The following is a 16,313-nucleotide window of genomic DNA, read 5'->3' on the forward strand; positions in this document are numbered from 1 at the left end:
ACCCTCTCAAGTTTCACCGAGGTAAGTATTCATTTTAAACTTTACAGTACCACATGTTTTAATTTTAACATCAGTGATATTTTTTGCACAACAAATCGACCAGTAACTGCAACATATTTCAAACAAATTGTAGTGATGATAACATAGACCCATCAATTACGATACAGCAGTTAGCTGTTTATTTAGTAGCGTACATATCTAAAAAACTCATTATTGATATTAACTACTGACCGGTACCATGGCAGATTCCGGAGCCCATTCGGCCAGTCTAGCGACCAATCCATTCTCAGTTGTCGTCTGCTCGCAATGATCTCGTCTGCTTCAGCGCGTGCGCTCGTGCCGCGTGATACCAGCGTCTAACCTCACGCGCCAACTTGTTCCATTGATGACGTAGTGGTGTTGAATCGGGCCAATAAAAAGCAAGTTTTCTTGGATTACATTGGCCCGAAATTCGAAAGTGATTCCGCAGGACTGTAAAAGAGTGGCCACAAGATTCTTTAAGGGGCGTATGAGACAGGCGTATTGAGAAAGGTAACAAAGAAAAGTTTACCGATAACAAGACAATATATCATACAGCGCGGCTTTATTCGCGACGGAGAACATTTCATGCCGCTTTGAAGTTTGTATTGCCATCATTACGGGGATAATTCGAGTCCCAATTATCGTAGTAGGTACACACTTAGGTCATTTTAATTAGAATTTTTCGACTCCGTTTGTTCCAATAATTACACTTTTAAGCTTCGTAGTATGTGACTTGTCCAACACTTGATATACAAGGCAACGGAAGGATTTTCAACAGACAATAATTGATCAGGTAGCTTTCATCCGCATACATCGTTAAAACCGAAATTGATTCACTATGTTTGTCTTTAAAAAAGTGCACATCATTTTGTTATTAATCGAACCATTAAAATCACGACAACGCTGCTAATATTAACATATTATGTGGTATTGTTATTTGCTTTGTTTAAAAACGTGATTTAAAATATATGTTATTTTATACTTCAACCTTTATCATAACAAATGCAGTATGTTAATTACAACGTGTGCAATTGTAAATAAGAGTTATGTCCCTTTATGTAAGCATATTTGTGCACATATTGTTCTGTTGCAATAACCCATACCATCTTATGCAACATACTCTAAAAAACATTGGAAGGAAACATCCATTCAGCTTTTTGATGAATAGAGGAACCCTGTAAATCGGGACAGTAGTGCTTAAGAGAAACTTTTCGGATGAAAATTTCCGTTTAATCACTTACAAATATAGTCCCAAAAAGAAATCGTTGGAGATTATAGGCATCGGGATTAAGGGAGACTACAAGGGTGTTAGTGAGTTTTTTTCAGCATGCAGAGTCTATGCTGGCATCTGTGAATGAACTAATGGACATGTCAATTTCGAAACATGATTGAGTATGGTTTTACGCCACTTTTAGCAATATTCCAGCAATATCACGGCGGGGGACACCAGAAATGGGCTCCACACATTGTACCCATGTCGGGAATCGAACCCGGGTCCTCGGCGAACGCTTTAACCACCAGGCTACCCGACCGCCCATTGGAAACATATGATTTGCAAGGAATGATATGAATAAAAGACATGTCTATATGGTCAGCAGAAATGTGCGAGCTGTTGCAACGCGAGAATTGACCGATAGACCCGACTGAAAAGAGCAGTTAAAAAGAGAGAAAATTGTGTTAAACAGTGCAGAAAATAAATGATAATAATAAATGATAAAATCAGGGTGTCTTTAGTTCACTAGTTTGAAATACATTATGTTCCCTTTTCAATACATATAATATATATCCGAATCTATCTTCATTGAAAACTACAACCATGTTTAAACGTACTTTTGTGAAACTATGACTCGCATTGTAAGTTCAACCATGTTTATCATCTCTCATGCTGCCAGTTTCCAGTTTTTAATAAAAGCGACAAAACTCTTTCAATATGCATAAGAAATCTCTGCTCAAATCAGAGTAGATTGCACGATTAAAACGAATCATGAGCATGTGTTGATGAATAACAGGTTTAAGTTTTTGACTCACATGCTAAAGCAGCCAGCATTGTGAAGCATGTTGACGTCATGTGTCATGTCATATCATTTAACATTAAATCAAACACGCGGGAGAGAATTCCTTTTGCTAAAGTGTACTTGCGCCAGGATAAAGCGTGAAGAGTCCTAGATATTGTTTTGGAATATGCACGAATAAAATGTTACTAATAATGTTAATATATATCTCATATCCAGTGAAGCATAAATTACTAGCACACCTATAAAAGTGGAAAACATTTGGACCTCTCTATCAAGATGATTATGTTAATTGCTAAGACATAAACAATTTCTTTTCAGCATAAAAAACAGTATAAGCTCCCTTCATACAACGCCAGATTTATTTTTGATACCTACCATGTCAGGACCGTCTCTTGTTCAAGGGCATGTCTCTCACCATTTTCACAGCCTGCCAAGTCCTAGGTCACAATGCTGTCTGAAGTGACCCGACTGGACATTGATAAACATGTAGTCAAAATCACTAATTCTACCTTTGATGAAGCCATATTCAAAGCGATGCCGGGTTGAAATGGGGATTAAGTAGATTAAAAAGTACAAAGTGCTAAAGGCTTTTATTTCCAGCAATGAAGATACCCACTGACTCTCAGTATGTGCGCTCTTTTCTCGGTACTCGGAACTTAGGCGTGATAAACATTCAAATATTTCTATGTTTTCGAAATATTTTATGAAATAAACATCTATAGAATAACACGTTTCTGTTCCCTTTGCTTTTTTGATGATTACAACTGATCGTATCTCATATTCCTTCGTGATTGAAAAACTAACCATCAATGTTAATCATTATATGACCACGTATCCCTTCAACACGAATAGTGTTTCATCCTTATTTAATCGTTTGTTATTCAGCTTAATTGAGAGCATGTACACATTTGGATTTTTTTTGTTTCTTGTTTATTACCAACCATCTCTCACTGGTGAATTCACGGAGCTTAATAATGTGTGTTGGTCGAGTTGCACGCAAGGTCCAAGAATGACTAGCCCCTGTGGGTTGCCTATCCGCCATGTTTATTGTTAATGGATGACAAAGTTCGCATACAAGTTATCTTAAAACAGACGTCGTATTGTGGCCAACCCAATTCCGAGCAACACTAATTGCTCAAGCTAGGGACTGGATAGAGACAAATGTTCTCAGTGCCGTCTGTTTCATCTGCGACGCACTCAAAGCGAGGCTGAGCCACCATCCGGGCAACCTTGCTCAGCAGACGTGAGAACCGGCCACAGCAAGCCGCCATTTTGTCAACAGCCGGGGGCACTTATTGACAATGTTTCCTAAACATACTATCCAAATTGTTTCTTTTCTCAAGGTATTCGCCGATCCTTCACGTGTCTGAAGGGTACCAAAGCCAGTCGGTCGGTTGGCAATGCCGCTCAGGCACCAAGATTACCTCGAACGTTGACGATTTATCGATTAACCGCCTTCAAGTCGTTATTGATGTTTATCCAATAGGGGACCCGAAGCACATTATCAATTACGTTGCACGCGCGCTGTTCGGGTGTGTGTAAAAGTGCAATGATAGCGGAAAATAAATGGTCGCAAATGAAAATCAGCGGCTGATCCCCTTTGACGCCGAAAGACTTCGGTGATATTGAAAAGCTGGATTAAGAATATAATGGAAAGGAATTTGATGACTTTCACAATTGTTCCTGCGATATTGGGTTTAAGTCCGTGCTTTGAAATCTGTTACCAGAAATGTAGTAGGACTTCACTGAATTACACTAATATGAATGCGGATGTTAAGATATATCATTTCAACGGAAGGTGACTTCACCGAAAAGAGCTTTTGAGACAAAATGAAATAAATGGTGAAAACATGATTCAATCTTCTTAAAACAGCATGGCTAGGTGACGGTCTGAGTAGCACCTGTCATGGACATGCAGCTGAATGTATTCACGAACATTGTCAGGCCGATCGCGAGCTTCTTGAGGCCATCTAAAATATATCGAGTTATCCATAGTTCGAGATACACGAGTGCTAATTTTAGGTCATAGTAATAAAGTGTGCGTTGGGACATTGTCTTAAAGGATTTCGTTATAACTATGTTTCACTGGAGGTGGAAATTACGTGGACTCATATATTTTTGAAATATTGCTTAAAGGACACTATCGAGTGATACGCCAAGGCTAACAGACCTAAAGTAACACGTGATCTAAATACCCCACAGGTACACCCCCTTTCTGCGTGGGATACCAGTGTTTTATTAGGGACAAACAAATTGGTATTCGGGGTGGTGGGGATTCTATCGATGGAAATATATATTTTGGATCATGATTTTAATACAAATGATATCTGGTTTTGCAGCTGTTGCTAAAATATGTTGTCTCCATACGAAATCCTTCTTTTCTCCAAATGTCGCACTCAGCAATATTTCAGCTATATATGAAGCACTCGTGTCTGGATCAGACAATCACGTGATTGACATCGTGAGCATCGCTATACACAATTGGGTGAATCAAGTGATATGAAATGGAGGGACTAGTATGTTTATTAAAACACATTGTGAGTATAGTTGGCACACTCCATGAGAGATATATCAGGAAAGTTTCAAAACATAACCATCAATATTTAATAAATGTCTTTACGGGAGATACATTGACGAAGAGGATTATCTTACACGTTGACAAGTAAATTCAAGTGACTTTGATGAAAAGAGACCACAGGTCTTTGGATAACACCTAATCTATGTACAGTACAGGCTAATTTCTAGAAAACACATCAACTGAATAAAACAGGTAATAAGGTTAAAACATAATTTGATCAATTCGCCCATCCCAGTAGAATGGATGCTTGGGCATGTGTTCGTGATACGGATGTTTAAAACGTACGTTTAATAGGTTAATGGACATAACTGAATTAAAACAACAGAAAAAAACCCACAGGAATGTGATGTGAGGATGAAAGGGTATATGTATTAGCAACTAATGTGGTGGCGAGGGATGTGAGGGGGTACAATGACTATCCCGTTTCACACAAATATCCCCATATCTCTGAGTTAGATAGGGCTGTAGGCTCACCATGTCCCTGGTCTACCTGGAACTGTTTTCGTCATTGTATCTTCAACACCTAAAAGGACATCATCATCGTCAATCTTGTTTCCTTCGGATCTATATTACAGTAAATGACCAATATTATGATACATAACATGGACCCTTGTTTTGTTTTCATCTTTAGTACGATATATAGCATAGACTCTTGTTTTGCGTTCATATATCAAAATACATAACATGGATCCTTGTTTTGTATTCATCTATATTAAGATAAATAACATGGACCCTAGTTTTGTTTCCATCTTTATTACGATATAGAACATGGACCCTTGTTTCGTTATCATCTACATTACGATATATAACATAAAGCCTTGTTTTGCTTTCATCTGAATTACGCAATATAACATAAACCCCTGTTTTGTTTTCATCTATATTACGATTTATAACATGAACCCTTGTTGCTTTTCATCTGTATTACGATATATAACACGAACCTTTGTTTCCCTTACATCCATCAATATGGCAAATTATGATATTAAGAAGTGAGTACTTCCTCTATGTTGCATATATGACATGAATTTGTGTTTCATTTTTATTTACATAACGATCTATAACATGAACGCGTGTTTTGATACTATCTCTTTTACGATCCTTTGTATCTCTATTACAATATATGCCACGAACAGACACTTGCGTTGTATTTATATTATTTTATATGACATGAAAACGTGTTTCCGTTGTATCTATATTACGATATATGACATGAACACGTGTTCTCGTTGTATCTATATTACGATGTAAAACACGAATCTTATTACCTTTGCATCTAAATAACGATATAAAACACGAACTCTTTTTCCTTTGCACCTATATTACGATACAAAACACGAATCCTATTACCCTTGCAAATGTATTATGATATGAAACACGAACTCTTCATTTCTTTGCACCTATATTACGATTTAAAACACAAACTCTTCTTTCCTTTGCACCTGTATTACGATATATAACACGAATCTTATTACCTTTGCATCTATATAACGATATAAAACACGAACTCATCTTTCCTTTGTACCTGTATTATGATACAAAACACGAATCCTATTACCCTTGCACATGTATTATGATATGAAACACGAACTCTTCATTTCTTTGCACCTATATTACGATATCAAACACAAAATCTTCTTTCCTTTGCACCTATATGACGATATAAAACACGAACTCTTTTTTCCTTTGCACCTGTATTACGATAGAAAAAACGAATATTAGTACCTTTGCATCTATATTACGATATAAAACACGAACTCTTCTTTCCTTTGTACCTGTATTATGATACAAAACACGAATCCTATTACCCTTGCACATGTATTATGATATGAAACACGAACTCTTTATTTCTTTGCACCTATATTACGATATAAATCACAAACTCTTCTTTCCTTTGCACCTGTATTACGATACAAAACACGAATCCTATTACCCTTGCACATGTATTATGATATGAAACACGAACTCTTCATTTCTTTGCACCTATATTACGATATCAAACACAAACTCTTCTTTCCTTTGCGCCTGTATTACGATATAAAACACAAACTCTTCTTTCCTTTGCACCTGTATTACGATATAAAACACGAATCTTATTATCTTTGCATCTATATTACGATATAAAACAAAAACTCGTCTTTCCTTTGCACCCATAGTACGATATAAAACACGAATCTTATTACCTTTGCATCTATATTACGATATAAAACACGAACTCTTCTTTCCTTTGCACCTGTATTACGATATAAAACACGAATCTTATTACCCTTGCATCTATATAACGATATAAAACACAAACTCTTCTTTCCTTTGCACCTATATTACGATATAAAACACGAATCTTATTACCTTTGCATCTATATTACGATATAAAACACGAACTCTTCTTTTCTTTGCACCCGTATTACGAAACAAAACACGAATCTGATTACCTTTGCTCCTATATAACGATATGAAACACGAATCTTCTTTCCTTTGCACCTATATTACGATATGAAACACGAACACTTCTTTCCTTCACATCCATATTATTATGAACACGAACTCTTCTTTCCTTTACACCCATATTATTATGAACACGAACTCTTCTTCCCTTTGCACCTATATTACGATATGAAACACGAATCTTCTTTCCTTTGCACATATATTACGATGTGACACTTGTGTTTTGGGTGTATGTACGTATTGGTGTTTCCGCCATCTGGTCAACTACCATCAGATGAGTGGCCTCTTTTAAGTGCACAGGGTGAGTGTACTATCCACTTGGGGTAGTGACAACACTGTAAAGACCTGTAAACATTGTTGGTCGCAAGGCTGAATCTTAACCCAGTCACGAGGGTATTTCAATAAATAATACAATTCTTCCACATCGTCTGTATGTTAATATTCTTGCAAATGACAAAGATGTATGTGTGAGATTTGAAGCATATTTCTCTAGTATCTTGTACTCAACCCTTAAAGGGACAAGAATTTGTACTTTACTAAGGACGTGTTTTCCCAAATATAACATTTGTTACATTTGACCACTTTCTAAATGGCAATGTATATTCATAGCTTTCGGTCAATTTACAAGTATCAGACGTGTACACAAAGTACGCGATCTAGACTACCAGTTGTCGGACTCCATTTTGTGGAAGCCTCGGTGGCTGAGTGGGCTGGATCGCTGACTTTGTGGGCTGGCGATTTGGTACTCAGTGACAGTGTGGGATCGAATCCAGGATGGGACTCAACCCCCCCCCCCCCCCCCCCCCCCCCCCAAAGTACTAGAATTTGTACCTAAGTAAGTGTAATCCCAAATAGAACATTTGTTCTATCTTGTAGAGATGTTTACAGTGGAGATTGTGTTTGTACTGTTTATTGGAGTGACAGTTTCAACACAATGTCTATAAGCGCTCAGTATTCCAAAAGTCTCAGATGGACACAATCCGTATCACAAAGATAAGCACTTTAGTATTGCGTAGAAATCATTAAATATTCTTCTTGCGTGGAATACAGTGTTACTACAATCGAACATTCTCTGCATAGTTTCGCCTATGGAAATCTCGGTGTTTAAATAATCACTATAGGGATACGCCTGAGCATATTAATGTCTTTAAATGATTAATCATTTCTCTAATATGAGATGCTTACAGCGTTTCACTGAACAGCCGTCGCCCCAAGAAAACCTATCTTCGAGTGCTCAATTTTAGAGCCTTTGCTCTAAATGTGATACGCCGTGTTTTGAAATTTACCCAAACTGACTTTTGTCTGAACCTTAAATATGCTTTTACCTTGATTGTTTGCATACAATATTAATATTTTTCTTTCAAATATTATAATTCAGTTGGGAAAGTGACAGAGCATTAGGTTAAAGATATCTCAAATGAGACGATGAATATTTCATCACATTAGTTAAAGAGGCATCAGAGATAATGTATTCGTGCAATTAGTGGCACAATAATATTCTTGACATATTTCGAATTTTCTCATTTGTTTTGTTAGCAAAACGTACGTGAAACGCGATACTTCAGATGTTGCTGGCAGTCGCAAATACGCTGTAATTTCGGTTTGTCTGCTGAAAACTTGACAAATTAGAAACATGATTAGCCAGGGTAGTCATCCGTCTTTGCAGTAATTACAATTCTCATCTCACCTGACTGTTTCCTAAATCCACAAAAAACATTGAAATGCTAAATGTATCCGAGTTCAAAGAAAACGTTTTGAAATGTTCATAAATCTTAATCTTCTGTTCACGATATCTTGTATTTATTTGCATATGTGACAGGCATTTCCTAACAATCTGGATTTCAATTAACCTTTCAAATTATTAGAAAATAATTGTATTGTTCGGGTTTTTTATATTTATGCTACATGACATATAGATTTAATAGCAATGACACTCTTTTGAAAACGCAAAAATTGTTTCTTCAAGCAACATTGTGCATACCACGTTAGAAAGAGTATTTCCTCCTTTTTTGAATAACGAAAGGAATCATGTGATTTATATATCAATTCATGTCATTTTCTGTCCTGGAAAACATCACTATGCATTCACTATGAACACTTGTAGATTTGTCTTTCCGCTAATTACATATCATTACAACTTTTTCTTAACACAATATCAATATTACAATTCTACTGACTTTCAAACAGTTTTCGTTCCTATAGAAACGCTCTTTTGATCAAGCTTTTATATGTTCAGTTAAAATATACAATTGATTTATGCGGATCAATTTTGACTCCTTTTCTTAGAAAATTCTGAACTGCATTTGCGAAAAACCTCCTAGTGGTATAATTCATATCACTTTGATAAATGAGCATCTAAACTAGGTGTTATTTGACAGATATTATTGTAAAACCATCATAAATCGCGTACATATTTGAGATAGTCAGTACAAGAACTTGATATAATGTTGCGGTAATGTACCGTATATTTCTCTCTTCTTTCAGATATAAACACGCTTTCAGCACATCGCCCCGGCGAACGCCTGCATTGCTTGCATTGATTGTTAACCACAATGTCATGATTTACATTTATTAGGGAGATGATAAAAGGCATGTTTTATTTACTTTTAAAACAACAATTTTGTTAGGGGAATAACGATCGCCGTGAATGCATAATCAATTCATTATAATGTATCATTACTCAATAGCGATACTGGAGAGATAAGAGAATCACAATTTCCGCAGATTACGTTTTACAATGTTTCTTCAACATGGGCACTTAGTAAACTTTTGTGTGGATGTATTTTATGAGCCAATAAATTGATCGTGTCTTCCAGGTCTTAATTTACAAGCCCAACTCTTATAGGGCAATCTGACAGCAAATTCAATTTATACTGGAAACTGACGTCGGAACCTTGTTGCGGAGTATCTTCGACGACGCAACAGAAACCGTAGATTAGTCCTGGATTAAAAGACAAGTCGAAGTAAATGAACTGTAATTGATAAAGTGCATGGACTGAGGATAGAAGGGGCCTGTATCGAAAGGGGTTTGAACATTTTCTAAAGCTCAATTTCAAGAACTGTCCTGTATCCAAAGCAACGACAGTGAAGCCTTCGCCATATTGAAAAGCTTGATCGCTTGACAAACAAGGGTTTGTGGAAGCTAGGGGACCGTCGGCGCGGGGACGAAGACGGCCTTTGAAAGATCGGCAGTTCGTAGACGCCGTCGTGAAAAGGGAGGATAAGACGTGGCGTGAAAACTGGCGTTTACGGCGAGTCGGGTGCAATATGGCCGACGTTTACGCGTCTCCGAGATTCCAAACGTGTGCAGATGGGGTGGTGAATGAAAGGGGTATCTTTCGTTGCTGATCTTTACCATTATATGTCATAATCCCCTGCCAAGTATTTACCATACCCGACATCCCCCAAGCGTCATGTTGCCCCGTCCCCTCCCCAAAGCTCCCCCACCACACCCTCCACCCGCCCTTGCAAGACAGGTGTTACAGCAAACGTTATCATTTCCCAGATTGAGAAGAAATAAAGTCATACAAACGATAGTTGTTATAACCAAATGCCATGCTTTTGAATGCGATTTCTTAAGATAAATTGTTTTTAGAACTATTGATTACATATTTGCAAGTATGCATTCAAATATAAGTCAAGAAGTCAGTTCAAGATTGATCACTTCATTTTTGTTCATTATTGTTTTCAAAAGTACAAATTGGAAAATCTTAAACCACTAAAACCAAACAAATTATATATCATACCAAAACCATTTGCTTTACTAAGTAATTTTAAATGTTTTATTGTTAATTTTGAATTACAAAGACTACAATTTGAACATGATAGTTGATGAAAAGAAATATAGTCCAATCGGCTATATCCGTGAAACTTAAACAAAATACTAACGCAGACAAGAAGTCGTCATCGCCAGTCTCAAAAGGCTTATAAAACAAAATTTAGTATCATTGGGGACTAAGGCAGTTATTATCAGACCACTAATAATGCCGATACCGAAGTTTCCCTTGCGAATTTGTTTACATAGCATCGTTACACATCTATAAAAAACATATATTTGTAAACTGAGTGAGTCTTCCAAGTCTTTGAAGTTACCGTATTCTTAATTTGTGAGACCGCTCGAGGTAAATACGTGGCTTCATCTCAAATAAATTGACCAAACCTGAAGCGTATGACCCACACACAACAAACTTGCATCTATTAAATAGCATAGTTAAATCCAGTAAGAACTGTTTCCCAGTCCAAAGGCACTCCAAAGTCTGTTTAATACCCAATAATAGGTCTTTTGCTGTTTTAAGCTTCCGATAGTTTATTAAGTATGGCTGAAGGTTAAGAAGATATTAGCATAGTTAAATGGCGCTGGTTGGGCGTCTATTTCAAATTAGTAACATAAATCAATTTCGATGAAATGAAATATTTTAAGATGACAGGTGAGGTATTGAATACATTGCTGTGCATGTCACGTATATCTTCAGTTATGCCATTGACAATAAGTGGCGTTTCATTACCATGTCAAACAAAACATTTGCTTTTATCACATGAAACAAATGGATTTACTATTGTTACCGTGTGTACAAAATTACCGATTGTTTTTTATTAAGAGTTTCAAAGCTGCTGATCCTGTCAATATGTTTGATGATGTACAGTGTATTTATGTTTACATACATAGCAAATATAACATAGCAAATATAAATGGACTGTTATGATGAAGTGTCTTATAATTGTCTTGTTACAGTAAAGACTGAAGTAAGTCAAAAACCGCTACCTATCTTTGTTTACGTTGCATGTTTGTATTTTATAGCAGTACGTTTGCATATTGCAATGGGTATAAAATGGATATTATATAACTGAACTTTTTTCGGACGCCGTATTGGAAATTGTCTTTAATTCCAATGATGATTCTGAACTGCAATCTACAAAATAAATGTTCACTTCACATAGGTTCATCGATAACCATCAAGTAACATATATATTGTGACGTCGAGGCATGCGTGCTTTTCCCAAACACAATATATAACAGATTGGTTTTATCAATAGTTCCCTTCTTTTTGAGACATCAAAAACAGTATTCCTCCCAACTGACGCGTAGTTAAAAACTTTCAAACCAGAAAGCCCTCAATATTGAGGCTTTCCGCGCTATTGAAGTTACCCCCAACAGATGCTCAGCAACACATCAAAGAAAACTGTCACAATTCAGTTTCGCCAGAGACGTGCAAAAAGACCGAGTTGGACCCAAGTTTGGTATTAGTGGCGTCCGCTGTAAGTCCTAGTATTCATTCCAAATCCTTTGTCAGTGACATTCAATTCTACCCCTCGGCAATCCGCAAAAACATGACTCCAATATTTGAGGACCTTGCTCTGCAAACAAAATGGCGGCATGTTACGGGTAGATTGTCGGATTTAGCCGCTGAACAATCACCAGTGTTTCAACAGAAGTAAATGAAGAGATAAAGTGTTGCTACCTGTCGGCATGATGACTTGATGTCATGTTTGCAATGGTGAATACCTTATTTGCAACACAACAAGTGACTTTTCAGATATCTGCCATCGTTATGCTTTGATGGTGTTGCAGGTTTGGTAAGATTAAAATTCTAGCATGTATCCCAGTTTGATTTTCTTGGATTAAAAATAACATGGCTTCATGGATTTGTTCCAGCTGTTTGTGAACGAGGAGGCGTGTGTGTGTTTCGTTATGTGTCTCTGCGTCATCATTAGTTGATTAATGATGCCAATGATTGTCACTCCACTCTCTCGTCAACCATCCTTTTAAGAGTGCCACAAAGGCCCTTCATGTACAGTACATGACCCCATATCGGGGTCCTGGTAGTAAATAAGAGTACAGAATACCTAGATACATAGCTATCGTGAAAATATTTAGGTCATGATGGCGTCATTAATTCTTTTGCAACATTTTTTAATTACAGTGTCCAAAATCACTGTCACCCAGGACAAAAATAAACTGCCGGACAAAAGACGAATATACACTTGAAAACAGGAATAACCCAAGAAACATAAACGTGATCAAAACGATAGTACGCTTCAAACAGTCCCGGAAACACTGCACCACAAAACACAACTATCAAATACATCATCATCTAATGACTATTTCATATTTATGTCATTTTAGCCACCATCACACACAGGTGTATACTTTCTTTTGCCCGGATATATACCTTATAACCTTAATTTTACACGCAAACATGATCTATTATTCTGACATATATAAATATTTCTTTACCAATTTCTTTTCTTAAACCAAAAACTATGTATGGTTTCACAAACGCTGCTTTCTTCTGCTTAATAAACCATGCCGCTTGTCATTACACAAATATTAAAAACGAGGTTAAAATTTATTGCCTACATTGTTGACAACCTTTCACGACAAAAGGGCATTTCATACAACCAGTATGTATTTAGCAGTGTACATATTGCAGTTCATGAACGTATTAAGATAATTTATCTTATATCCTTGATACGAATATTTATTATATCTACAGTCAACATAAAAAGCATCCAATCACCAACTGTGTATCCAATTAAATGAACGTGCATGTTAACTTAACTTATTTAAAATACATTATGCATTTTTTTTAGGTTTACATTTTGCCTTCTTGGTTAATTTATTTATTTTAAAAATATTCTAAGCAAGTCAGTCTTAGCATAAATAGGTACTCAGTTACAGGCTACCAAAAACATGCGCCCTGTGCACTACAGAAACGGTATGTTAATAGTTTTATTCACTCTGACAGGTATAAGTATAGTATTTAATATGTTATAATTAACTTGGTTATATTTGATATAATACAAATATTTTTCACGTCTCGTATTTTACATGAAAAAGACATTTTTATCATACATTTATTTGTTCAGTTAATCAGTATTAATTTTTGTCTTTGGTTCTGCCAAATTAAATAACTGAAAATATCTTAGCAATACTTTTCAACTCACATTGTTGATTTTTCCTATTGAAAAGAGTGTATCGTAAGTGTACCCTTAATATCAGAATCTTTTAACAACCCGACTTAACATCTGATACAATATTTTAACATTCTTAATTATGACTATAAGTAAAACAATTATAAGATTGTATCAGTGATTATTTATTAAGACTTAGATACGAAGACAACGAATCATCGCACAAAGGCCAAAATCCTGAACCCAGAGAAAAAAATTTCAAATCGCAAAAAATAACGAACTTTCTGTACTTCAACAAAACAACACACAGCCTTCATGGTCAAAGAACAAAATATGGCGCTTGTGGTTTGACGTCATCGCGGCTCCCAAGGACGTTGTTCAGGACAGAACGCCAAAACTCACCAACGATTTTTAGTACCTCTTTCGACTTTGGCATGCACGGTACATTTTCGTGTGTAAAATCAAACATCCCCGTACCCTAGTTCCCCAAGAATTCACACATATGCCCAAGATAACTCCAAGGATCGATCACACCCGAACGGAACCTTAGGGGACAGGATCGTGGAGAACAGCGGCGCTCTTCGGAGAGACACCGCGATCAATTCAAGTCTGCCTCACCTAAACAGTGTTACCTTCAAGTGCAAACACAACGTCGTGTGCCGGTCAATAATCGTCACTGTTCTCTACCAACTTTAGGTCACGTTTTAGCAAATATACGACAATGCCGTAGCATCCGTTACAACGTGCCCACAGAGAAAGGACGCTGGCGGATTAGCGAGACTTTGCCATGTAACGAATTCCGACCTCTTCTATTGATACGTCTTTTGTTAGAGCAGTCTGTTTGACTTTACCCGTATTCAGCCAGTTCTTCATCACCGATACCTGCTTAACAGGTTGCTATAGACACATCACGCTCTTCCATTACACCCGTGTAATTCAGGGTGTTTAAGAAGCGCCCCACGAGACCTCTTCTATATGGGCAAGATCCGGGTAGCCTTTGAGTCTCCCTGCAAATCCAGTACCAAATCACTTTGGGTCAAAGTCTAAGGCTGTTCTTTTGTTGCCATCTGAAAAGTTTCCAAAATAGCGAGAGTTTTCAAGACTTTCTGGCGATGCTTGGACAATGGTGTAAATCCAAAGTAACTTGGAGCAGCTTCACATGGGAACGACCCCCTACAATATGCATGCAAAGTGACATGTAACGAACATGTCAACATATCTTTGAACTGATACAAATTACACAGTTGTGCGTTTTATGACGAAAGGGGGGGGGGGGGGGGGGGACATACATGTATATACATAAAGGATAGTAAATATACATATGATAACTTTCCGATGCACTGGCTTTTCGTCCTTCAAAGCCGGATTTTTCAAATGTTGGAACAATGAAAGTCGTGTGATTTTCAGTGATCCACTCATAGAATTGCCATCACTATTTTAGTGATTTTACCCCCAATGGAATCTGTTTTGGCAGATTATCGAGACTGTTTCTTCTTTGGTTTTGACGTTTATATTTAATGCTTCCGATTTTCTATTAAACTCTTATCAATGACACCGCGTTGAGGAACAAAAGAGACAAAACCCTTTCCATATTAATACGAATTCTCTGCCGACTATATCATGAGCATGTGTTTATGAATCACTATAAAATACTGATGAGACCAGGTGTTCGCGAAAAGGCGAGCGTATCCTGTCCCACCGGTGGCACCCGAACACATGCAAAGTCAAGTCAATTGTTCAGCTACAAATACATGGGAACATATGGTACAAGTCAAAATAGGGAATTGCATTGGCTGTCATAGTTGTCACTGATAAGTCCCATTTGGAAATGTCCTCCATATGTCTGCCACAAAACATTTTGAAAGCTTTACTGTAACCTTAATGAAACAACTTCTGGGCAAGAGTCGTAAGGTTTTCTTTCGAATCTTGGTAGAAAGAGCATACTCGATTTTACCACCATGGGTTGAAGCTGCCGCAACATTACTTGACATAAATGGGAAGTCATCCCTCTTGTCATACAGTCTTGTGATGAGTGTTTTGGCACTCTGAATCTTTATGCATAGATCTAAATATGAAACAGATGAGGTCTAACTGGTCTTCTTCATTTCTCGTTCAGGTGGGTAAGACAGTGGCTATTTGGTGGTTAGTGAAGGATATCAGATCATCCTTATACCTGACACTTAAGTTAAACTTCTTGACAAATATTGCCATGTTTAACTTCGCCAATCCGAGTGGAAATTCAGCTTCATGTCCATAAAGATCAGCAAGAAGGAAGGCACGAAGTGTCTTACCCTCATATTTTACACCTATGCTATCGATGAGAAAGGCCAGCATTTCACATTTTG

At 37.0% G+C, this 16,313-nt stretch overlaps 1 protein-coding gene across 1 annotated transcript in view; it reads right to left on the reverse strand.

The window, feature by feature from the left end:
- The window catches only part of LOC124135001 (T-box transcription factor TBX2-like), a 91,508-nt gene extending 91,091 nt beyond the window's left edge, over positions 1-417 (reverse strand). Inside the window, exon 1 of the mRNA XM_046500152.2 lies at positions 232-417. Coding sequence (XP_046356108.2) covers positions 232-284 — 53 coding nt within the window. The 5' untranslated portion in view covers positions 285-417. The remainder of the gene's footprint in view (positions 1-231) is intronic.
- Between the last annotated feature and the right edge of the window lie 15,896 nt (positions 418-16,313).

The sequence above is a fragment of the Haliotis rufescens genome, unplaced genomic scaffold (genome assembly GCF_023055435.1).
Source record: "Haliotis rufescens isolate VD_foot unplaced genomic scaffold, xgHalRufe1.0.p SCAF_15, whole genome shotgun sequence".
NCBI lineage: Eukaryota > Metazoa > Mollusca > Gastropoda > Lepetellida > Haliotidae > Haliotis > Haliotis rufescens.